Source organism: Sus scrofa, chromosome 13, assembly GCF_000003025.6.
Source record: "Sus scrofa isolate TJ Tabasco breed Duroc chromosome 13, Sscrofa11.1, whole genome shotgun sequence".
In the NCBI taxonomy this organism is placed as follows: domain Eukaryota; kingdom Metazoa; phylum Chordata; class Mammalia; order Artiodactyla; family Suidae; genus Sus; species Sus scrofa.
The window spans coordinates 40,556,413-40,583,372 of record NC_010455.5 but is presented as its reverse complement, the minus strand read 5'-3'; the positions used below and the strand labels follow the sequence as shown (position 1 = coordinate 40,583,372).

Sequence of the window (26,960 nt, the reverse complement as noted above, 5' to 3'; positions counted from 1 at the left end):
GCTATGCTTTATTATCTATTGCTATTGAACAATAAAACTTCCCTAGAACAATTAAAGCAATAATACCTTGATAGGCTAACTTGTTTTAAGAATAGCATTTCCCTACTTAAATAAGATAAATACCATAAGTTCTAGTTCTTTCTTTTCTAATGGAGTTAGCTTATCAGGCAGCCAAAGTACATAGTTCTTAGATGTTTTAGGTAACATTTTATGAATCCTTTTCTTTTTCATGCTTTCTTTGGAATGAATATTACAACAACTATTTCCTAAATATTCTCTTCTCATTCACTGGTAAAAAAAAACAAAAAAAAAAAAACACGCCTTGGAGTTCCCGTCGTGGCTCAGTGGTTAACGAATCTGACTAGGAACCATGAGGTTGCGGGTTAGATCCCTGGTCTTGCTCAGTGGGTTAAGGATCCCGTGTTGCCGTGAGCTGTGGTGTAGGTTGCAGACGCGACTTGGGTCCCACATTGCTGTGACTCTGGTGTAGGCCAGCAGCTGCAGCTCTGATTAGACCCCTAGCCTGGGAACCTCCATATGCCCTGGGAGCAGCCGCAGAAAAGGCAAAAAGACAAAAAAAAAAAAAAAAAAAAAAAAAAAACACGCCTTACCAAGACCAGAGACAAACATAGCAAGGCATCTTAGCAAAAGATTTATACCTGTTTGTGTTGCGCTTTTTAGTTTCTCATATTTTTATTACAGAATAAAATAGTGTGTGTGTGTATATATATATTTATTATACTTTTGCTTTATTCAGAGAATATATTAACTTACTGAGAATAATAACTTATACTCAATAACTTGTTCACCATAAGTTTCTTCTCAAAATGATGTCACTTTGTTCCTCTATGTAGGGTAACCACGGTGTCCAGGGTTCTCCAGCCCCAGCAACTAGTCCTCCAGGCTTAACTCAGTTATTAGAGAGCATGCTGGGGAAGGCTGCAAAGTGGACAAGTAAAGGATATCAAAAAAGTGCCAACGCTGAAGCAGGAGCATCAGAAAGCCAGAATTCCTTGATGGAGCAGATAGATAAAAGAGACTTTGAAATGAGTTTGGTGCCTACACCATGCCTTTCTCCCCCTGGAATAAGGAGTGAATCTTCTCCAGAAATTCCAGATCCTATTATCAAGGCAAAGGACCTACTAGCCCATCAAGTGTCAGCTTCACTATACAAAATCTCTGGAAAGGAAATTTCAGGGGAGATGTTGAAACCGATTCCTGAAGTGTCTGTAAGTGGTTTCACTCTGGTTTACATATGTGGGCAGTACATCCTGCTGTGTTCTGTTCTGTTCCACTTTGTACACATTTTCAGCAGTATCTATTTTTCATCATTTGGGTGATCAGTAATGTATTTTCTTCCCTATTTAGATGTGTTTTAGCTCAGTAACAGCAGCTGTTAAAAAGTATCTTGCACATCCCAGTGATAATAGAATGCCTCATGTTTTTAATGAGAGTGGTAATTATCATAATAGTTATTTTTTATTTCCCAGTTACTTCTCATAATTTGAGCTATCACTGCCTGCAAATTATAAATGAAGATCTTATTTCTGAGCCAAAGGCTTGCCAGTAAAATTGACAGATTTTCAATAACAATCTACATTAGGGCCCATAAAAACATCATTATTCTATTCACTTTCTGGTCTCTTTGCAGCCATTCCCCAAATAATAAATGATGTGAGTGAAGGTTAACAGTAAAGCAGTGTCATTGAATAAATCCCTAGGCTAGATTGGTGGCTATATTCATGTCCATCAGATTGATTTTTTTCCTTTCCTATGTGAATACTTTTCTTCCTTCAGTTCCCCTATAGCTGTACATGGAAACTGGAGAACAAATGAGGCTATGCAGAACAAATGACACTTATAATCCATTTTTTAAAATATTAAAGGTTTTTTAAATTTATCTCCTAACTATTTTGTGTGCATTGCAGTGTAAAACTTTGGTTCAGTTATGTCCTAAACATGTTAAGAGAGAATTAATTTTTACCTAGTACAGGTAATAGGCATATACATCATTACCATCAACTCATATTTTTAATTTTCTTTATTTTGCATTGAGAAACAGTTTATAAACTCGTGTAAGTTTCATGTGTATAGCATTTTGTTTTCTACTGCTATATTCACTACAGCACGCTCAACACCAAAAATTTAGTTTCTGTCACCACAGAGTTAATCCCCTTGACCCATTCACTCTCCCCCATCCAAAACCTTCCCCTCTAGTAACCACAGTTCTGTCCTCTGTATCTGCTTGTTTTATTTTGATTTGGTTTGTTCATTTTTTTTTTTTGTTTTGGTTTTTTGTCTGTTTTTTATATTCCTAGCCCACTGTGTCAGGCTGGGGATAGAACCCATGCCTTGGCAGCAACCCGAGGTGCTGCAGAGAAATGCTGGATCCTTAACCCATTGCACCACATCAGAAGCTTGTTCTCTTTTTGATAACAGCCTTTCTAACAGGTGTGAGGTGATCTCTCCTTGTGGTTTTGATTTGCATTTTCATGGTAATTAGCGATGTTGAACATCTTTTCATGTGCCTGTTGGCCATCTATATATGTCTTTGGGAAAATGTCTCTTCACTTCCTCTGCCCATTTTTTAATTGGGTTATTTGGGTTATTTGGGGGGATTTTTGGTTGTTGAATGAGTTCTTTGTGTATTTGAGGTATTAACCACTTATCAGATATATGACTTGCAAATGCATCTCCCACTTGGTAGGTCATCTTTTCTTGTTGTTGATAGTTCCCTTTGCTATGCAAAAACTTTTTAGTATGATATAGTCCCATTTATTTTTGCTTTTGTTTCTTGTGCCTGAGGAGACATATTTAGAAAGATCCTGCTAAGACCAATGTCAGTGCTGCCTATGTTTTTTCTTCTAGGAATTTTATTGTTTCAGATCTTAAATGTAAGTCTTTGTTCAATCTGTTTTGAGTTGATTTTTGTATATGTTGTGAGAGGATAGTCTGGTTTCTTTTCTTTTTTTTTTTTTTTTTTTTTTTTTTTTTGCATGTGTCTATCCAGTTTTCCCAACACCATTTATTGAAGAGACTTTCCTTTCTCTAGCATATGTTCTTTGCTCCATTGTCATAAGTTAATTGTCCACAAATGTATGGGTTTATTTCTGGCCTCTCAGTTTTGTTCCACTGATCTTTTCATCTGTTTTTCTGCCAATAGCATGCTGTTTTGATTGTTATAGCTTTGTAATATAGTTTGAAATCAGGGCATGTGATAAGTTCCAGCTTTGTTCTTTTTACTCAGGATTGCTTTGGCCACTTGAGGTCTTTTATGATTCCATATTAATTTTGGAGTTTTTTGGTTCTATTTCTGTGAACAGTGTCCTTGAGATTTTGATAGGGGTTGCATTAAATCTGTAGGTTGCTTTAGGCAATATGACCATTTCAACAATGTTAATTCTTCCAACTCATGAGCACAGAATATCTTTCCATTTATTTGTGTCTTCTTCAGCTTCTTTCAACAATGTCCTAAAGTTTTCAGTGAACATGTCTTTCATCTCATTTAAATTTATTCCTCAGTGTTTTATCTTTATTGTCATTGTGAATGGGATTGCTTTCTTAATTTTTCTTTCTGCTAGCTCATTGCTAACATATATAAATGCAACAGATTTTTTATGTGTTTATTTTGTACCCTGTAACTTTACTGTGTTTATTATTTCTAATAATTTGGTTTTTTTAGTGGAGTCTTAAGGATTTTCTTAATATAATATCATGTTATCTTCAAATAGTGAGTTTTTCTTCTTCCTTTCCAATTAGAAAGCCTTTTATTCCTTTGTCTTGCCTGATTGCTCTGGCTAGGACTCCCACTGCTGTGTTGAATAAGAGGGGTGAGAGTGTGGATTCTTGGGCGTCCTTTTCTTATTCATGATTTTAGAGGGATAGCCTTCTGTGTTCCACCATTGAGTGTAATGTTACCCATGAATTTTCATATATGACTTATGTTGAAGCATGTTCTCCCTATACTCATTTTATTGAGAGATTTTTATCATAAATTGGTGTTGAATTGGCCATATGCTTTTTCTGCGTCTATTGAGATGATTATATACTTTTTATTCTTCATTTTGTTAATGTGGTGTGTCATGTTTTTTTTTTATTTGGGAATGTTGAACCATCTTTGCATCCATGGAGTAACTCCTGCTTGATAATGATATATGATCCTTTTTAATATATTGTTATATTTGGTTTAACTAATATTTTGTTGAGGATTTTTGCATCTATGTTCATCAAAGATATGGGCCTTTTCTTTTTTTCTGTTGTGTTTGTCTGAATTTGGTATCAGGATAATACTGGCCTTGTAAAATGAGTTAGGGAGCATTCCCTCTTCTATAATTTTTTGAAGAGTTTGAAAAGGATATATATTAAATCTTCTTTGAATATTTGATAGAATTCACCTGTGAAGCCATCTGGTCCTGGACTTTTGTTTGGAAGAGATTTTTGATTGATGTTTAAATCTATTTACTAATGATCAGTCTATTCAGATTTTTTGTTTCTCCATGATTCAGTCTTAGACTGTTGTATGATTCTAAAAAATTGTCCATTTATTTAGTAGTCTAATTTGTTGTTCATAATATTCTTTTATAATCCTTTGTCTTTCTGTGGTAATTGTTGTTATTTTACCTCCTTAATTTCTGATTTTATTTATCAGAGCCTCTCTCTATTACTAAATTTAGCTAAAGATTTGTCACTTTTATTATCTTTACAAAGAACCAGCTTTTAATTTCATTGACATGTTCGATTGTCTTTTTAGACTCTATTTCATTTATTTCTGTTCTGATCTTTTTTATTTCCTTTTACCTGCACCTTTGGGCTGGCTTCCTTTGTTCTTTTTTTCCATAGTTCCTTTAGGTATAAGTTTATATAGTTATTTGATATTTTCCTTATTTCTTTTTATTGCTATAAAATTCCTTCTTGGTGCTGCTTTGGCTGTATTCCATAGATTTTGGTGTATCATATTTCCATTTTCATTTGTTTTCAGGTATTTCTTATTTCTCTTTTTATTTTTTCATTGACTCAGTAGTTGTTCAGCAGTATGTTGTTCAGTCTCCACATACGTGTGATTTTTCCAGCTTTCTTCCCATGGTTGATTTCTAATTTCATACCATTGTGATCAGAATCGATATTTCTTAAATATGTTCCAGTCACTGTGGCAAGACTTTTTATATGCAGTATTTAATCCTCACAGTGACCTTGAGAGGTTAAAAACTATCAACGTCCCTATTTTTCAGAGAAGGAAAATGAAGTCCAGAATAATTATGCACTTTGTTCAAGGATAACAGTTAGTAGGGGAGTCACAGCTTGAACCTAGACTGTCTGAACCTGGAGCTACTGCCTGTGTCTTCCATACCATGCTATGCCACATAAACATGCACTAAGTCAGAAAAGTGATAGCCTCTATTCAAGAAACATCCAAAGATAAAACAAATATATTTTCCTGTATTTCTCATGCTTGTGTGCATTAGTGTATGTGTGTATATAAGAAAATAGTAGATCACTTAACCTAATGAAAATGGATTTTCTTTATGGTCATTTAAGAAAATGGTCAATAATATTTTTTGCGTGTTTCTTATTTTTGAAAATATTTCTAAAATGGATGTTCTTGTCCTGCTTAAGTGTAATTTCTTCTTTGAATGTGCTAATAATTGGAATACAGTGAATAAATTAACCTTACACATTTATCCTATGATGGTACTTCACTTCACTTCATAGTCCATACTGGGCTATCAAAAACATAACAAAAACAAGTCTGTGAGAAGAATTCCACTACATTTTCCCCCTAATTTCTTTGCCACCACCTTCTATTAGATAGAATCTGTCATCCTATGTATCCAATAGATAGTTTCTTTTTGATCATTTTATCTTTCTGTAGAAATAAAACCAGAGCATGAAAATCAGTTTGGGAGCTTCAGGCACAAATGGACTTTAAGTACCTGGCCACTCAGCAAAATCCACTGCCTGAAAGATAGTGCTCTCTGATAATACCAGGGAATATTGAAAGGAGGAAAGGGACCAAAATTTGGAGAAAGAGAGCAGGGGATTTTCTTCACCCATTCTCTTCATTTAAGAAGCTTTTAGGATGACAGTTCCCAGAAACCATTTTGGTTATTTCAAGAGACCTTTCTTAAAGCTGCTCACTACAGATTACAAAGAACAAGCCTGACATGTGTCTCTTCTGTGCAGGAGCCCTCTGAGATATTACTATTCCATTTTACAGCTAAGGAGACTGACAGAGCAATCACTTCAAAAGGATGAAAGGTAGAAGCTTTATCTTTGATAAAGAGAGAAAAGCAAAAGGACATTGCTTCCCTTTTGTGCAGAGAGCTTTGACCTCAGTGTCAAAATTCAGGCTAATAAAATTTACCTTCTAACAACCCATGTGATTGCTACACTCTGTGGCTCACATTTGCGAATGTGATCATCTCAGTTTAATAGGCTATAAAATGATTGAAGGCATAGGCTTTCTGCCCCATTTCAAAGTGAATTTACAATAGGAATGAAGTGTTCTTCCAGAGATAACAATTTAAAAAAGAAATTCATGGTCATAGTGGAAGGGTTCTAATAATTGACATTCTCTCCATTTAATGTTTGCTACTAAGAATCTGTGAAAACAAGTTTCTTTGTAAGAGTGTTATATGCTTACTCACTCACAAAGGGATTTTTCTTCAAATCCCAGAAACCTGCAGGGTGACTTTTTTAAAAATAATTACTTTACTGAGATTTAATTCACATAATATGGAAGTCAGCTTTTTTAAAGAATATTTACAGAGTTGTGCAACCATTACTACTATCTAGTTTTATTTTATTTATTTATTTATTTGTCTTTTGTCTTTTTAGGGCCACACCCACAGCATATGGTGTCTCCCAGGCTAGGGGTCTAATTGGAGCTATTGCTGCTGGCCTACACCAGAGCTACAGCAACACCAGATCTGAGCCACATCTGCGACCCACACCACAGCTCGCAGGAATGCCAGATCCTTAACCCACTCAGCAAGGCCAGGAATCAAACCCACAACCTCATGGTTCCTAGTTGGATTCGTTTCCACTGTACCATGATGAGAACTCCACTACTATCTAATTTTAGATTATTTTCATCACCCCAAAAGAGTGGTGCATCCTCATTAGTATAGTGGTGAGTATCCCCACCTGTCATCACCCCAAAAGAAATGTGACTCCGTATTCATCCCTCCCCACCCCACCTCAAACTCCTGGCAACCACTAATCTATTTTTTGTCTCTGGATTTGCCTTTTCTGAACATTTCAAGCAGAAAGAATCATATAACATGTAGCCTTTTATGTTTAAATTCTTTCATTTAGCATATTGTTTTCAAGGTCCATCCATTTTGTAGCATTTCATCCCTTTTTATGCAGGAATAGTAATTCACTATATAGATATGCCATATTTGTTTATTCATTTATCTGTTGATAGATGGTTGTTTCCATTTTTTGGCTATTATGAATGATGGTGATATGAACATTCATGTGAAAGTTTTTCTATGTACATATGTTTTCAGTCCTCTTATGTATATACCTGGGAATTTCTAGGTCTTATGGAACTTTACTTTTAACTTATAATGAACTGCCAAACTGTTTTCTAAAAAATCTGCAAGTCTGCACCGTTTTACGTTCCCACTAGCAATAGGAGACAGGAAGGAGCAATTTTTCCACATCATAATCAATACTTCTTATTGTCTGTCTTTTTTACTTAAGTGTGAATGGTATCTCATTGTAGTTTTGGTGTGCATTTCTCTAATGACTAAAGATATTGAGCATCTTTTCACGTGCTTATTATCCATTTGATATCTCCTTTGGAGAAATGCCTATTCAAATCCTTTGCCTATTTTCTAATTGGGTTTTATGTCTTTTTATTGCTCAGTTGTAAGAATTTGGATACAAGTTTTTTGTCAGATATATGATATGCAAATATTTTCTCCCATTTTGTAAGTTGTCTTTTCATTTTCAGTGGTGTCTTTTGAAACATAAAATATTTTTATTTGGATGAAGTCCAGTTTATTTTTTTTCTTCTTTGCTTCTGCTTTTGGAATTATATCTAAAAAATTACTTCCTAATCCAAAGTCACAAAGATTTACTCCTGTTTTCTTCTAAGAGTTTTATGGTTTTCACTTTATATGATCCATTTTGAGGTCATTTTTGTGTATAGTGGAAAGTAGGTTTCAACTACACTTTTTTGAATATGGATATTCATTTGGTTGAAAGACTATTCTTAACCTACTGAATTGTCTGACCACCATTTTAAAAAATCAATTAAACATAATAAGTAAGGGTTTATTTCTAACCTCTGACTTCTATTTTATTTACTTATATGTCTATCCTTATGCAGTACCACACTGTCTTAATTACTTTAGTTTTGTAGTAGACTTAGAAATCAGGAAGTGTGAGTTTGCCAACTTTGTTCTTTCATATTCTATCTTCTACTGTGCTGGGTCCCTGGCAATTCCCTATGAATTTGCAGATCAGCCTGTCAGTTTCTACAAAAAGGCAGCTGGGGTTTTCATAGGGATGGCCTTGAATCTATAGATTAAAATGGGGAATATTGCTATCTTAATATTAAGCTTTCTAATCCATGGGATGTCTTTCATTTATTTATGTCTATAGTTTCTTTCAGCAATGTTTTATAGTTTTCATTGTACAAGTCTTGCACTTCTTTTGTAAGTGTATTCCTATTTTATTCTTTTTGATGCTATTGTGAAAATGTGGTCGTTTTCTTAATTTCATTTTTTATTTGTTCATTGCTAGTATGTAGAAGTGCAATTGATTTTGTATCTTGCAACCGTACTGAACATTTATTAGTTCTAATAATGTTTCTGTGAATTCCTTAGAATTTCCTATATAAAATATGTCATTGTAAATAGAAACAGTTCTTTCTTTCCAATCTGATGCTTTTTATTTCTCCTTCTTACCTAATTGCTTGCACAAATGGATTTAATTTGAATGAAAACCTTTTTTTCTTTTAGTGTATTTAAGATTTAATTCTTAATAGTCTGGCCCCAGTATTGAATTATAACACAGGCATTTTGAGCTCAGACAAGCCAGAAAGATTCTACTGGTATAACTCATAAGAAATGTGCTTGATGCAAGAAGAACATTTTGAGAATTATCCTGGGACTATAAGTACACCTAATATTAATATGAATAAAGGTGTGAAATCACCTTTGCTGGCTAGCTCTGTAGTCCATATGTGACATGTATGGGAATTTCTACCCCCTAGGCTGAGATTCCAAAATAAAAGGCTTCCAGATGATGGGATATATTTATTCTGGTTCTACTTTGAAATAAATAAGAACTCTTTTGTTGAGAACTTATGATGTCAAGTATTCTTCCAGTTGCTAGAGATACATTGACCAAGACAGATGAAGCCTCTCTCCTCATTTGTTTGAAAGTAGTGCCAACAAATAAACAAGTGCATAAAATGATTAAAAACTATGATAAAGACTTGGGAAGGAAAAAACAGTATGATATAATAGAGTAGCAGGATTAGGCAGAATTGTGGTTACTTTGTATATTATCTGACTGAGTAGGTAACATCTGAGCTGAGATCTAAAGTTTAAGAAGAAGCCAGCACTGCCAAGAACCAGTGGTGGGATAATGTTTTAGGCATCGGAAGCAGTAGGTACAAAACTCCTGAAATGGGCCTCTTTGAGGAATAAAGGAGGCCCATGTAGCGGGACATATAGGCAAGGGGAAAGTAGAAGAGAATGAGATCAAAGAGGTAAACAGGCCCAGATCATGTACAGTCAGGTAGGACAGGGTCTGGAGGTTGGCTTTTATTCCAAATGTAATAGTAAGTCTTTGAAGGTTTTTAAACAAGGCAATGACATTTGTATTCAAAAAGTTTCTTTCCTCTGGCTGCATCCAGAATGGATCCAGCTGTGCAGGCATAAAAGCAGGGAAGGCAGTTGAGGCATTACTCTGTTAGTTCAGAGTGGAGATGAAGGAAGTAACCAGCCAATCTCTAGAATACTTGGGAGGTAGGACTGATAGGATATAAGAAAGAGGAAACAGGCAGAATCAAGGATGGTGCTTATGTTTAAGACTTGAGCAACCAGATAGTCATGTCATTTACTGGACTGTGGCAGACTGGACATATCTGAGCCATCAACTTAGGCATCAAGATACTACAATCAGGAATTGTAAGTGGACATCCCATTGAAAATCTGTGCTCTCACAAACTGCCAATGCGAAGTGACTTCATGACAAAAGAAAATTAAAGACGCTTACAAAAGGAGGTGCAAGAAAATTATTTTCCTAATCCCTTGATATGGAAGAGTATTTATTAGTAACTTTTCAGAAATGCTTATTGAAATTGATTTACTGTTTGGTAAACTTCTTTCTTGCAATGTTTTATTCATATCTTAATAAAGTACTCTATTATTAAGTTAAAATATTTTTAATTAAGAAGAAGTACAGCCCTCTGGGTAATATTGCAACCATATAGATAGCTGGTAATTAAACTTTTCCATGTGTATTACTGCATTCCAGTAATTTTCAATGAATCATTTTAAACCTGCAAATGGCATTATGTGCATATTTAAACAAACAAGACACGTAACATTCTTGGTGTTCCAGAAAAATTTAGATCCTCTTAAAGAATTGTTATTTTCATAAGAAGGACAAAATATGCTAACAATTACAAATTCAGGTATTCTCTCTAGAAAAAAAGGATGTGACTTTTTATAGGAAGAAAATTGTAAAATGAATCATATATAACTTCTGAGTTTAATTCTCACATTTCCGTTTTTAAAAATCAAAACTGAATTATGGAAGGACATCTTTAAAGATATTTTAGGCAAAAAAAAAAACAAAAACAAAGCCAGGAGTTCCCATCATGGCTCAGTGGTTAACGAACTTGACTAGCATCCATGAGGATGCAGGTTCAATCCCTGGCCTTGCTCAGTGGATTGAGGATCCAGCATTCCCAAGAGCTGTGGTGTAGATTGCTGACACGGCTCAGGTCCTGTGTTGCTGTGGCCCTGACGTAGGCTGGCAGCTACAGCTCTAATCTGACCTCAAGCCTGGGAACCTCCATATGCCGTGAGTGTGACCCAAAAAAAAAAAAAAAAAAAAAAAATCCAACAAAAGATATTTTAGGCCATGGTATAATATGATCAAATTTTTAATTATCAAACCATTTTCTTTGGATAATAAAAAAAAAGATTAGTTTCATTACCTCCCTGATAAACTTGAACCCAGTATTGGAGTAGCAAATATCTATCATCATATATATTTTTTGCATTATAAACATTTACTATTCAACAAATTTAGAGGAACAACAGACTTAGAGGAAAATCAATTTGTAAATTATTTGAGAGTTCTAAAGGCATTATTCCATTACATAAATTTCTGTTTTCTAGGGTATATAATACTCTTTGTTCAAAGGGAAGCCATCTGTCCTCTAAATTTGCCACTCAAGTATGCCATTTGCAGCTGATTTTTCTAACAATATTGCATTGTTTGAAGAATTCATAAATGTCTTTATGAACCCTGACTTGCTTTATCTGCAACAATATTCCATTGTTGCAAAACACCTGTCTCAAGGTCCCATTGCCTCGTGTGTTATACATATGTCCATCACCCAGGCCCAGTTGTGCAGGTTTACATAGGGGTGACTCTCCCTCTTTTGGCAGCTTCCACCACAGATGCCCACTGGCCTCATGATGCCCTGAGCCTTCCCCTTTGCCACCTTGCCTTTCCTAAACAGAGTTCTATGTCATGTCTCGCCACATTATCATTCTTCAAAACTAGAAGTCAAGAACAGTGGACACCATGGTGCATAGCACCAATTCAAATCAGACAGACCTGGATTTGAGTTGTGGCTTTGTCCCTCTTTGCTTATATGACCTTGGGCACATTTCTTAGCCTCTCCGAGCCTCAGTTACATCATAAATAAACTTGAAGTAGTTCCATTTATGGCTCGGCAGTTCACAAACCCAACTAGGATCCATGAGGATTCGGGTTCAATTCCTGGCCTTGCTCAGTGGGATAAGGATCCAATGTTGCCGTGAGCTATGGTATATGTAGCAGACACAGCTCGGATCCCTCATTGCTGTGGCTGTGGCATAGGCTGGTGGCTACAGCTCCAATTCGACCCCTAGCCTGGGAACCTCCATATGCCACAGGTGCAGCCCTAAAAAACAAACAAACAAACAAAACAAACTTGGAGAAAATTATAATAACTTATTCTGTAGTGTTGTCATGAGTATTGAATGAGATACTACATGTGAAACAGCCCATAATCCAATAGTGCATTTTCTTGTACCTATTTCTAAGTAGTTAGAAATGTAAACCGGTATGCCTAGCATTCTAAAGCAAACCTTTAAAATTCTAGAAACTAATAACAGATTGTTCAATATATGCTTCTTGTCCTGTGCTTATAGTTGGATCAAGTGTTCACATAAGAGTAAATTAATGGGTCACTTCTGCCAGGTAACATGTTGGTATTTTTCAAGGATGCACTGAAGAGAGAAAAATATTTAGAAGTGGGATGTAGTGTCTCTTCAGTTATACCCCAGAGACCAGACCACCCTCCATGCCCCTGTTCCCAGAGCTAAATTAGATACGTACGTACGTAGCTTCACAATTGATGGAACAAACTGAAAGTTGACTAGCAGTATTTAATAAACCAAAATGTAAACCTTAGGAAGAATGTTTCATTTATTAAATTGTACATTTCTGCCAATTAATAGTCTTTGAAAAAGAGTCTGATATTGGATGTTTTATTGAAACTGCACTCTGAAAAAACAAGGTCATTATCTCAATCTTACCTGTCAATGTACTGCTGGGGATATTGCTGAAACTACAGAATTTGGTGATTAAGTAACATTTGTGTGACCAGTAAAAGTATTTGAATTAGACATATAATTTTCCCAGGTGTAACTTTTTCCTAGCCCTCTGCCTTCTTTTTGAGTATTTTTCATTCTGCACTCCTGCTGACGCTATAGGGATTATTTCTTTCACTTTCTTTGTATCTGGTGTCTAATTTAGTTCACCAAGGCAAAATGGTCTAGAGTATGTTTTTTATGTAAAAATAATTCATTTTGAATTATGATTTAAAATTTAGGTGATGGGAGTTCCCGTAGTGGCGCAGCAGAAATGAATCTGACTAGGAACCATGAGGTTGGGGGTTTAATCCCTGGCCTCACTCAGTGGGTTAAAGATCCGGCATTGCCGTGAGCTGTAGTGTAGATCACAGATGTGGCTTGATCTGATGTTGATGTGGCTGTGATGTAGGCTGGCAGTGGTAGCTCCAATTCAACCCCTAGCCTGTGGCCCTAAAAATCAAAACAAATAAATAAAAATAAAAATAAATTTAGGTGATGATATGAATTGCAAAAACTATTAGGACATTTTGATGTCTCCGTATCTGAGTAGCTAGTTATGTGAACAGTGTGCCAGTTACTTAATGAAGAAGAACAGTTTCAAATTCTCAAAAGTTTCATAAATTGTAGCTAGGAAGACGACAAAAATTAAGAGACTATCAGAAGTATGAGTCAATGAAAAATACATTATTATTTAATCAACACACTGACATTTCATTGTCAGTTCGCCAATATTCTAATGCTAAAATTAGCATCCTACTAGTCTAATGTTTATAGGAGAAATCTGTCTTTTTTGATGTCTTGGTTTTCCTCATTTTAAAGAGGAGCAAGTCAGGATTCCGTGTGCGCAGTGGTTACGATCCTAGAACATGAGGTGCGGTTCAGTCTGCCTTGCTCAGTGTTTACATCGGTGTGCGTGAGCTGTGGTGTAGGTTGCAGACGCGGCTCGATGCGTTGCTGTGGTTGGGTAGGCTGGTGCTACAGCTCGATCACCTAGTGGAACTCATATGCGGGAGGAAGAAATAGCAAAAAAAAAAAAATAAAGAGGAGCAAGTCAGACTTGTCATTTTCCTATTTTATGTAGGAGGCACTAGGCTATTTTCTAAACATTGGGATGAGGTTTTTTTTTTTTTTTGATCTTTTGTCTTTTAAGGGCTGCACCTGTGGCATATGGTGGTTCCCAGGCTAGGGGTCAAATCAGAGCCATAGCTGCCAGCCTACAGCACAGCCACAGCAATGCCAGACCCGAGCCACATCTGCGACCTATACCACTGCCCACAGCAACACCAGATCCTTAGCCCACTGAGCAAGGCCAGGGATCAAACCTGCGTCCTCACGGATGCTAGTCGGATTTGTTTCCGCTGAGCCACAATGGTAACTCTTGAGATCTGGTCTTTGATTAAGAACCTCATTTCTAACTTTAAGGATTTGGGCTACTTGCCATGCCCCAGGGCCCTTTACAGGGTGCCCCACACTATCTCCAGACTCTATCGTTACCCCTCTGAAGAGGCCTTACTGATTTTACATACACGGAAAGCAAGAGGTTTAGTTTGTTCATATATAAGTGACAAGGCAGAGTGTCAAACCCAGGATGTTTGTCCAGAAAAGCCTGTGCATCTTCTACCACATTGGACCATCACCCCCAATTAAAGACCACTGAAAAAATTCTGTGATCACGTGGCAACTTAACCTCTATTGCCACTTGAAGCTTTGCAGTATTTTAATGTGCAAAAACATATACAGATGTTAATATATGTCATTACCATATTACAACAAGATTTATATTCTAAAACAGTTCAAACTTACTTAAAGCTGTCTTCCCACTCCAGAAACATCATTTGGCTAACTTTTGCTCTTTTCATTTCTATGAGCAGCCTCGGTAACATCCTGGTTCCTTAAGTAATACTTTAAACTGCAATAACTGCTATGCTTGTCCCATGTGCAAGGCTACAGTCACCTTGTAGACGGCATATTCTTGAGTATAATATAAAACCTGTTCAGTTTGGTTTTACTAGATTCCGTCTAATGTATATTTATTGTTAGACTCAGAAAGTACCCTGAACTCAGAAGATAGATACTGAAAAATTACAAATAGTTTATCAACTCATTTTAAGGTTAATAAGAGTTTAGCTATGCTTGTCAGAGAATTCTTTATGAAAATTAGCAAGCTGACTACCAAGGCAAAATGTATGGAAATATATTTCTTTTTAGGTCATTGATTAAAAGGATATTCCACACAAATATAGTACGTGAATATAAAGAATTTTTCTTTAAATCCTTTCATACTGAAAAAAAGAAGAGAAGGAGCCACATATATGAAACAGAAAGTTGTCTCTTTGCAAGGAATGTTGCCACTATTGGAGTTAATTACCCAGGAATTTTCCACTTGAGGAGGTTTGAGAGATTAGCATGCCTGGATAACAAAGTATGGATTGAGTCAGAGGTTTTAAAGTATCTCCAGGTCTCATGCTGAAATATTTGTTACAGACATTTCAGAGGCAGCACTGAGTCTGGGTAAGCCTAGGTCCACATGAACGCCTTTGATATAAAACACAATCCAGATTTTGACCAGTTGGTTCTTTCAAATAGACTGCCTCCTGATTTATGCTGTGCAGATTGGTGTAGCATCCTTTAACTTTAGCAAAGCTTTTTGAGTTGTACTGTGGCTTAGTCTTTAAGTTTGGATTTATCTTTTTGCATGGTGAAGACACATGCTGAAAGCTACCCATTTATTGTGAGTGAGTTATGTACTCAAGTATATGTCGCTTACATTTCATGTTTGTGGCTTCTGTCTTCTCTTCCTTCCTATTTAATGGGCCTTTAATCCCCAGTGAATCAGAGCAAACTCTTGTGTGGGATAAGTGGGATGCAGGAATTTAAAACAAGTCTTCAAGGAGTGCTAGTTGGAGAAGAGATGCCCTAGAACACTAATTTTCCATCAGCTCTTAGCATTAAAAATGTCAATGTACAAATTAAAACACTGGAAATAGCAATAGGGAGGAGATTAATCTTCAAATTAAAATGCCAATTAAAGTTTAAAATTAATTTTGGAAAATGGAGTTCTACTTTTCTTGCTGATATGTTGAAGTTCAAAAAAACTTCTGAAACTTTCTAATTACAGCTTCAAACTCTTAATAATAAATACAGACTTAAAACTCCAGTGATATTGACTCCCAACTACATTTACAAATTGCTTTTCTTCCCCCTACTAAGACCATCTAGAGTAAGGTGCAGTGATTAATGACTAATCACTTTCTAGGAAAAGTCTTTTTGAGGCTTAGATTTCTTTGCTGTTGTTTAGTCATAGAAAAGCATGCCTATTATAAACATACACTTTGATAAATTTTCATAAACTGAAGAAGCCCATGTGACCATTATCTAAATCAAGAAAGAAAACAGTGCCAACACCCCACTGTGCTCTCTCCCTGTCATTATCCCTTTCTGTAACTGTGCCCTCACAACCTCCCCTAGCCCTCAAGCCTAATTTTACCATGTATACTCTCTTGTGCCTGGGTTCTCTCACTTAGCATTGCATTTGTGAGCTTCAGATATCACTAGTGCCAGTGCTGTATAGTGTCCTGCTGTGTGACTCACAGCATTTATTTATCTGTTCTGCTGTTGATGGAAATTTGGGTAGTTTCCATTGGAGAGCTTCTAAAAGTATACCTTTTAGTAGAATGCTAGATTTTTTTCCTGTGCATATCTCTTTTTTATTTTTAAGATTTTTTTTCTATTATAGTTGATTTACAGTGTTCTGTCCATTTCTGCTGTACAGCAAAGTGACCCAGTCATACATATATATGTACATTCCCTTTCTCACATTATCCTCCACCATGTTCCGTCACAAGTGACTAGATATAGTACCCTGTGCTATACAGCAGGATCTCATTGCTTATCCCCTGATTCCTAGATTTTTAATAAGATAAATCACAAGAAAGTGGAAGCTATTTGGTCTTTCTAAGTTTAGATTAATTCTAGATATTTCCATCCTTGTTGCTTTGGAACAGTATTACTGATTCCACCTCTAAAACTATAAGTATAATGCTTTCTATGAATATAAGCTCCATACTTCTAACTTGCCCTGTGTTTTCCTGCCTGATGCTTAGAATATGCTTACATATCACCCTTCCTATCCTTCAAGGCCCAACTTAAAGACCATCTCCTCCATTAGGCCTTGACTCATCCTTCAGGAAGCAACCTCTCTCTTTTCTGAAATGCCAGACTATTTTGTATATCTCCCTTTCCACACATTACCTTTCTCTTATAACAGCCACCCTCTCTTTTGCAGTAGCACCTTTCAAGTCTTGGTGTAACTTAAAAGAATACCAAGAGTCAAGGATTGTTAGACGTTTTATTAAGAGTTTTTCCAACATGATGTCCCCTTATGCCATAGGTGTTAGGCACTGTCACAATGCAAATGTGATTTAGAAAGAGAGTCTCTCTGGACTTCCCATGTGGCTCACAACAGAAAGAGAGTCTCAGATTTTATAGGCTCCAGAAAGAGAATAATAACCCAATTTTCTCTCAGTTCTGTTACTCTCCCATTCGTATAAAATAGAAGGAGGTTCATCTGATCTTCTGAACCCGTGGCCATGTCTCATTTTGGTTCTACATCCCCATTGTAAACTCAGCCTTGTGTCCATCTGCCACAGTTCAGTAGAATTGAACTGAGGCTCACAAAATTCTATAGACAGATGTTTGATCAATTAAGCTATTCTGTCTTAAAATCTCAAGAAGACAAATTAGGCAAAGGGCATCAAGTTGAAAGATGCCCTTTTTTGTTTATTGTGTTTTATCATTTTGTTGGAGGTATCATTTTCCCTTTTAATCATTATCAGAGCACTGCATGATTATTAATACTACACCTCTATGTTACTTTAAAGTTCTTAATTGCCCTACTAGACTGTAAGGTCTCTGAAAGCAGGGTCCACATCTTACTTACCTTTGTAACCTCACTGTCTTAGTCTCCCAAAATTGCCTGAAAGAAAGATCAATGTAAATGATCAATGGCTTGAATGGCTATAAGGGGAAAACTTGCCTGGGAATCTGAGCACAGCTGAATTATATAGCTTTGAACCCATTATCTTGCTTCTAAAACAAATCTGATTGATACTCTCTCTCCTCTTTCCTACAAGGATATTTTGAGACAAAATTGGGCTATACATAACAGTTTGAGCCTTTCAGAGATAGAATTACATAAGGCTCTTTGCCTCTCAGAAATTGCATAATTTAGTTAGATGACATCTTGTACAGGTGTCTACTTTAATGTGAAGACTTTATTGCAAGCCTTCTTTTTAAAAAAATAATAAATGATTTAGCCTTTCTGGTGATTTTGAAATGGTTTAAGAGATCAAGAACGTATCAAGAGGCTAAGTTAATTACCTCTCTCTGCCACCAGTGGCTCTATTCATGACCCTGAAGAAACTCACTTCTTTCTCTCTGCTCATTTTTGGCTGCCCCTTCCAGGGTGTTGTCAGAATACATTTTACTGTTGTAACAAAGAAAATCATGGAAATACAGTGTTCTAAGCAAACTTAGCACCACCAGTTCCTTGCACATGATAAGGTCTCAGTAAGTATTTGTGGAATAAGGAGCTAATTAATCCATTTCCACCACTACAGATTACTATAATATTTCAGGCAAGTATTTATTTCCCCAGCTTCTGTTCCAATACCCCCAGAGGTGGAGAGAGGTCACTATCTTTGAAGGTCAGTCATTCCATTTTTCAACAAATATAGTTACTATCATATGCCACCTTAGACTTCTGTGAGGCTTTTTCTAATTCTACTGGGCAGTTGCATCTTAGTCATAGCTCTGTTGTAGTATTGATGATGGTACATTATAATACCCTGATTATTAATACCTGTTACATCTCCCTCTCTAGACTCTAAGCACCAGAAGGACAGAGGTGTGTCTCATTTTCTTTATACTCCCAGCTCCTAGGATGGTACAGCATGGATAAAAGACTGAATGAAAAGGGCCAGAGAAAATGAGAGGAAAGAATAGTAATAACAGGGAAAGTATGTATTGATTGCCAACCCAGAGTTCTCCTAAGAGGGACATACTCATCCAAAAAGAGACATATCAGAAACAGTCGGATGGGCTTCACATTATTTCCATTTATTTTTTTAAGCTCAATTGTTTTAATTTACATTTTTTGTGTATATATGTTTTATCCTATATATACTATTTTAATATAGCTGTACATGTGTTTAATTTATAAATAAACATATATTGGAAGGTATACACTCAAACACTTTCTGATAAAGGGACAAATCATAAGTCAGTATAGCTGTTTGTCTGGTATGCTAAGCATTTGATATATATTATTTAATTTAGTCCACTGAAAAAAATCCCCTAAGTTGTATAGTATGGTTCCATCTTACAGATGAATAAACTGAGGCACAGAGAAGTTAGATAATTTGCCCAGTCACATACAGCTGGAAAGTGGTGGAACCGGGGCCCAAGCTTAGATCTACGTGACTTAACCACTGCTCCATTCTGCCATTTTTCTGTCTTATCACTTGGGGTTGTACCTCAGGCAAAGTATAGGCTTGTGGATTAAATAAATGAATGGGTGAATTAACCATACATATGAAAGCTTTATTCTTAAGAAAAATTGTGGAAATAAAAGTAAAATTTCCTTTTTCATTGTAAAAGCAGGTTATTGGCAACGCAAGCCAAATAACACCTACTTTACACATTAGAATGTTTAGTTCCATTTCTTGACAGAAAAACTGAAGTGAAGGACAGCAAGTCACAGGTCACTGTTGAGCAAAGTCAAGTGGCTTGTCTCATTTTCACATGTGATTACTAAGCTACTTTTTTTAAACTGAGGTATAACTCATACACCATAAACTTCAGGAGTTTTTAGTATATTCGCAGGATTCTTTAACCACTACCGCGGCCTAATTTCAGAACATTTCCATCACCCCAGAACGAAACCCAATACCATTTAGAGGTCTCTCTGCATTCCCTCTATCCCCAATCCCTGGGCAATCGCCTGTCTCCCTTCTGTGTCTATATCCTTGCTTTTGCTGTATATTTCATATATACAGAAATGAATATTATACAACTGGTGACCTTTTGTCCCTGGCTTCTTTCACATAGCTTAATGTTTTCATGGTTCATTCATGTTACAGCATCTATCAGTACCTCATTACTCTTTGTGGCTAATAATATTCCATTGTTTGGATAAGCAAAAATCCATTCATCAGTCAATGGACATTGGTTGTTTCCACTTTTTGGCTATTATGAATAATGCTTCTCTGAACATTTGTGTGTTAAGTTTCTGTATGCACATATATTTTCAATTCTCTTGGATATATCCCTACAAGTGGGTTGCTGGGCCACATGGCCTGTGCTTAACATTTTGAAGAACTGTCAAATTGTTTTCCAAAGTGGCTGCGCCGTTCTATATTCTCACCAGCAATGTACGAGGATTCCAATTTCATCACATCCTCATCAGTACTTGTTACTTTCTGTCTTTTGTCTTATGATGATCCTAGTGGGTGTGAATGGTATCTCAACGGCGCATTGATTTATTTTCTCTTGACAGTGATGTTGAGCATCTTGTGTTTATTGCTCCCCTGTTTCTTTTAAATTTAAATTATTTTTATTTTTCTCTTTTTGTAAGTGTTCTTAATTGGAATATAAACTTTGTTCTTATATCTCTTTTGTCACAAGAACTCTCCAGGCATATTAAATACTCATGAAATCTCCTATTAGAAATTGCATGACTTCTCAGGGTCCAAGCTGCTGGAGCAATGAGCTATTAGAATTTAAGTGAGTTTCCACTGACAACTTTCCAGGAAATCTCCACATCACATTATTAGATCACAAGCTTTCATAACCCCCAAATTATGATGAGGGTAATGCTTTATTAAAAAGCTTTTAATGTCATAGAAACACCATGAATTTTTTCAAAAAGTGTGTTTTCTTAACTTTTTACGTCCCTATGAGGCAGAAAAGAAGAGACAGCAATAGCTATCTCAAAGGGTCTTGCAGGAAAATAAATATAGTGATTTGAATATCTTAAAAATTCTAATATGTCATGGAAAAAACTCTCTGAGCATAACCAGTTTTTCCAGATATATAGAAATATTTAAAGGTTTTTTTTCTTTATATACCAGTCATGAATGTAAATCACACTGCTCATTCATATGTGATGCTAACATTTTAGCAATATTGAAATTAATTTTAGTTACCAAACTTGGTTTAGGCTAGAGAAAAAGGAATGGTTTTGAAAATTCCATATGTCGGGATGGAAATCCTGTGAAACTGGATTGTTATTTTCATTATATAACTACAGATGTGATAAATTCATTTGAGTAATAAAATAAAAATAAAACAAAACAAAAAAAAAGAAAATTCCATATGTCAATGTCTTCTCTATACGCTGAAATAATATTTATATTAACCTCTGAAGATTTTTGGCAGTAGTCTTGATAGATTACTTATATAGTGAAATCCATGTAAGTGTTTATGGTAGCTGCGAGGTCTTTCTGGTTTTCACACCTTACATGTCCCCATATTAAGTTCATGTTTTATTTGATGCCTTTTGTCAGCATCAGTCATTCCCAGTCTTACTGTAAGTTGACTGTGTTTGGTGATAATGTTCACAATGATGAAACTCATCAGTTCTCTTGTAAACTGGACTTTTTATAGAAAGTGATTTTTCTTTTTTAAAAAACTGCTTTGAATTTTTGTTTATTTAGTCAATCCTCAAATACTGGTTGGGCACCAGATGTAGAAAATACAATGGACGTAAGACAGTCATAGTCCTTGCCTTTGTAGCACTCATAGACTACCTGTGGACTCCAAAACCAGCTACATAACTGTAATTGTGATAATGCTAAAAATGAACACTTTTAAGATTCTATGAGGGCGCATAATGTGGAAGAACTGACCCAGTTTTGGGTTGTCAGAAAAAGCTTTTCTGAGGAAGTGACACATACTTTGGGCTCTAAAGGACACCTAAGAATTAACACATGGGGCATAGAGGACTAGCATGTGCATAGGCACTAAGGCAAACGTGAGTTTGATGCTTTTGAGGATTGAATGAAGGACTGTGTGGCTGACACGTCAGGAGAGAAGACAAGGTGTGGCAGCAGGGGAGGCATCATATAAAGGCATATTCAGGATGGGGGTCTCTGTCAGTGGGGCCTCTGTCCATAGGGACCCAATTGAAGGGGTTAAGACTATGGAGCACCACTTATTGGTAACCCATAAAATTAAGAAAGGGCAAGTAACACTTTACTTTGTCACTGTCTTCTCTCTTGGTCAGGAATATGACTGGAGAAACTATCAACCCAACCCAATGAGTGAATCCGAGTTGCAGATGCTGGCAAGCCTACGGCGGCAACAGAATGAAGAACTGGAGGACACTGGGGCTTCCCATGGCCTGAGTGCATCCCAGGTTGACAACTGTAATGTCAGCATAAGTACCAGCAGTGACGACACAACCACTTGGAACTCCTGCCTGCCACCCGTGAGTCCAGGGTTTTGTGTCTTTGTTTACTTCCTTAAACAAGGAGCACACGTTTATCTCTAACAAAGCCCAGCCTTACCTGGGAAAACTAGGCCCAAATGAAAGCTAATCTGAAGTTAGTGTTTTAAGTCTGTCTTGCCTCAGATTGTTTTATTTACCTTCAGATACTCTATATTAATTGTGTGGTGACATATAAAACCATACAGTGAAAGAAAAAGAATGATTTCACTATAGACTATGAGTATTTCATTGCATCCCCAACTCCTAGCATAAGCCTTGGCACATAGAAGGGGCTCAATACTTGTTAAATAAGTATGTGTTAAATGAATGAACAAAAAGTAAGAGGCTACCAAGATGTGAAACATTACTTGGATATGACAACAGAAAAGGTGATGATGACTCCTTCCTGTATGTAAGGCACTGCAAGTGGCTTCAGCAGCTTATATTTTCCTGTCTATTTATACAGTTACAGCACTTGTAAATATGACCCATCATTTTCTCTATTAGCCAATAGAGAGCCAATGACCTAGAACAGGTCAAAGTCTTCCTGTTTTTCACATGAAGAAACTAAATCCTGGGCCGAGGCTTCCATGTCTGGTCTGTGGTAGAGCCCAGTGTTTTGACTCAGTCCATTCTCCAGTATGATCCTCAAGAATCTTATGGTTTAATTGGAACAGACACAGCATAAACATCAACAGATTGGTCCTATACAACACAGAGAATGTCATGAGGCAGAATAATAAAATCATTACTATACTAGTAATTAGATCTACCATTTCTTTAAGTACCTAGAGACATTTTAAAATCCCCATAGACTCAAGGAACATTTACTTACAAGGCTACATTCAACATTAGATCAAATATATTAAAATGCAGTTTCATCCAACAGTAAATGTAACTTTCAAATACACAGTTTTTGAAAGGAAAGACCAAATTGTGCAACTTGGGTTCATACTTATGTAACATTACATAAAGTTTGAGTTTAAGTGGTTTAGTTAACAGTCAGTACGTTATATTTTAAATATATAAGTAGATATTTATTAATTTTGCAGTTTTCTTTTTCTACTTTAAAGCCAGTTGTTTTTCCAAGTCTTTAGCATCTCTGTAGATCTCAGAAATCTCAGAGGCCCTGGCACTCGGCCATGTGTTTCTAACTTACTCCTTACTGCTCCCCTATGTGGTAAGCACTATTGAGTTCCCATTTCCAGATGAGAAAATTGAGTCTCTTGAGTGAAGTGATTCAGAACTAGGTTGGCATGACCCTTGCGTCTGAGCCTCTAACCACGAGGTATGTGACTTAATTGTCAAGGAAGTGCCACCAGGATCTAGCAGAAGTTGAGATTTCTACTCTGGAGAGAACTTACAAATCTTCGTAGAGGAGGAATTCAGATTGGTTCTAAGGGGTGTGGGGAGAAAATGGTGTTAATTTTTCCTCAGTGTTCTTTATTCCCACCTTGCCCATCCTCCAGGTTTCTCTTGCCTTACTTGACTGTGTTTTCATTAAACTGGATGATCAAGCATGCATAATACCTCAAGCAACCTTAGTGCCAAAGAGTATTACCCACAGAAAAAATACCCCTGGTTATTCAGAGTATCCTTGTAGCCAGAGCTATGAGCATAAGAATAAGTTGCAGATTTTTGCCAATTCAATTTATAATGGAATCGAAATATTGCCCTTATGAAATATTCCTTAGCAGTCATTTAAACCAAAAGTAAGAAAGAGAACATTAGCCTCCTAAACAAGCTCATTCCATCGTGAAGTAGCTCAGAGACCCAATATCACAAAGGGCAAGCTGGGAAATGATTATTTATGGACTGAAAAGGCTGAACTCTTGGTTGCCCTGGATACCGTGTCCTCATCACTGTCCTGTCCTGGCAAGGGCTGAAGTCCTTATGCATGACAACGGCTTCGCTCTAAAAGTATGCAGCCAAAAATAACCATTGGTAATAAACTTAATAACCTCTCTATTTGACCAAATGAGAAATTGAAAACAGTCTATTTTTTAGACAGAGAAAATAATTGAAAAGCCTAACTTTGGTATTCATAAGATATGCTTATTATTGCATCAAATTCAGTCTGTTTCAATATTGGAACTATCACCAAATGGAAAATTGCATTCCTTAATGAACTCTGCATCTTTTTCCTCATATAGAGTTTAAATAGAGCAATTTACAAGAACCACTATGGTCTTTCTGAGAGCTCATGACTGTCTCTTTAGAATTTGTACAAGGACAGTGAAAAAGAAGAAATGAAAGAAGATATAACTTTATCACAGTGATATACTGTTTTTCTTGTATCTCAGTGGTGGCACAGTCCTCCTCCCACTGATGCTCACCACACTGCCGCCACTCCTTCATTTCCCATACCCATTTGGTCTCCAAATCCTAAGAATCCTCTTTCTTTTTTACCTCATAACCCTCTCTATCTAATACCTTAGCTTGGAACTTTATTTTTTATCCAAATTCCTTCAGCAGTTTCCAAATACCAGGGGAACTGGGAATTCTCAGTCCAGGCACCATAGCCAGATGGTTAGGAGCATTGGCTCTGAAGTCAAATCGCCAAGGTTCAGATCCAGGCTGTGCCCTTGTAAAGCACTTGGCACTGTATCTGTAATAAGCATTTACTAAATTAAAGTTAGTTTTCATTATTATCATCATTATTATTCATACTCATGATCTTTCTAAAGCCCAGATGTGGTCTTATCTCTTCCCTGCATAAAGCCCTTTCATAACTCCCCATTGCCTCTTTAGTTTGACATGTAGGACTTCTTATGATCTTGTTATCAAACTCAGGTCCAGCTGCTCCCCACTCAAAAGCCAATACTCTAGAGGCAAATGTTAGAAAGGAAAGGTTGCTTTATTCAGGAGACCAGCAGCTAGGGAAGAAGGCAGACTCATGTCCAAAGGCCAACTCCCTGCTGCTGATCAGGGGGCAAGAGCTTTTATAGGTGGTGGCGAGAGGCCACATGCAGAACAGCACCGTCAGCTCTAACAATCATCTTAAAATTGGTCATGCAGTGATCTGATCAGCGTCATCTTGATTGCTCTAAGTACAGTTAGTCCTCACTTCTAGGCTTAGTTCCCAGTTCTTAGAATGGTGGCAGCTTATGTCATGGCTATAGTCTGGTCATCACGTAGCTAGCATCTTCCACCTGGTGGGAAGTATCTACAAAACAGCTCAAAGGCTATGGCTCAAAATATTATCTATACCCTTTGAGGAGAAACTAAAGGTGCCTGACTTTGTTTGTTGACTGACCAAAACTGTTATTATTCTGTCCCATTTGACTGTTTTTCCTTTTGTTTTTTGCATCTCTTCACTTCTGGGGTTAAATTTACTCTTCGACTAGACTTTTTCTGAAGACAAAAGGCAGGTGAAAGACATGGGAAGGGGAAAATCTTTCCTGGGAAGGCCCCAGGGGATCCTGCTCTATTTCAGTCTGAGACCTCCCTCCCTCTCCAGGCTCATACTGCTCCACACCTTTCACTCCATGCTTTAATCCCTTTTGTAATTCCCTAAAGGGACTCTGCACATATCTTTGTACCTTGTACTTGATCATCCCTTAAGATTTAGTTCTAAAGCCTTTAACCCTTCTCATTAAAAGACATACCTTCCTTCCTGCCAATAGAGCCAGGAATATCTACATCATAACTCTCACCACAACCCAGCTTATCTGTCCCCTATTAATTTATTTCACAGGTTTTTTGTTTTTGTTTTTGTTTGTTTGTTTGTTTGAGTGGTACAATATGCTGGGGATACAAATAAGACTTTACCAGCCTTGACATGTTTACCACATCGGAGGTAGACAGCTCACTAAGTCAGGTTAGTGAGTGATAGTAGAATGAAGGAACACACAAGAGGGAGCAGTTAATTCTACCTGTCATTTTCAGAGATACTTTCACAGAGAAGGCTACAGTTAAGCCAGAGTTCAAAAATGAGTGCAATCTCATTTTGTAGAAAGAAGAGGAACAGAACTCTAAGTTCTGAAATGAAGAGAGTTAATTCTCTACTTTAACAAGTTAACCTCTTCTTCGTGTCTTTGTTTCTCCATCACCTTGAACAGGAGTTGAAATGAATTTTTGCTTCTCTCATAATCAGTACCCACCCCCACCCAACAACACTGCTCCATACTCTAGCTACACTGTGCAGCTTGCCCATCACTGTCATGCTTTTTGTCCAAATCATGTCACTGATACCATTGGCCATACCCTTTCCTCTTGCTAGAGACCTTCCATCCCTCTTCTCTCCTTGTTTTCCAAGGCCCAATGTAAATGTAACTTCATCACAAAACCCTCCCTTCTGCACAGAACTGTTTTCTTCCTTCTGTGGTTCCCATTATCTTCAGACTCAATGCATTTACCACATCAGGTAACCGTTGCCACCAGTATCCTCCAGGCCTGGTTGTGAGCTGTTTAAAGACAGGCCTATGCTGAGCACAGAGCCTGGCATGAGGTCACCCTCCATCACTGCTGGTTTTTAGTCACTGGTTGAATAAATCAATCAGTAATATTAAAAGAGTCCTTTTTCCTCTAAAATAAGGTCATTTTATCAAAATTCTAAAATAAACATAAGCTGTGCTTTGCTTAAATAAATTCTTAATGATACAGGTAATATTTTACATTCAAGATTTGATAAATGG

General features: G+C 36.7%; 1 protein-coding gene across 16 annotated transcripts in view; it reads left to right on the top strand.

The window, feature by feature from the left end:
* The window catches only part of C13H3orf67 (chromosome 13 C3orf67 homolog), a 282,335-nt gene that overhangs the window by 185,250 nt on the left and 70,125 nt on the right, over positions 1–26,960 (top strand). For 13 of the 16 annotated variants that reach the window (XR_002337601.1, XM_021069115.1, XM_021069106.1 and 10 more), the window contains 2 exons: positions 855–1,229; positions 22,120–22,323. Coding sequence is in view for 15 of the 16 variants with exons in the window: in XM_021069115.1 (XP_020924774.1) it covers positions 855–1,229; positions 22,120–22,323 (579 nt within the window). In the remaining variant the exon portion in view is untranslated. The remainder of the gene's footprint in view (positions 1–854; positions 1,230–22,119; positions 22,324–26,960) is intronic. The other 3 variants (XM_021069119.1, XM_021069118.1, XM_021069116.1) reach the window with 1 other exon arrangement.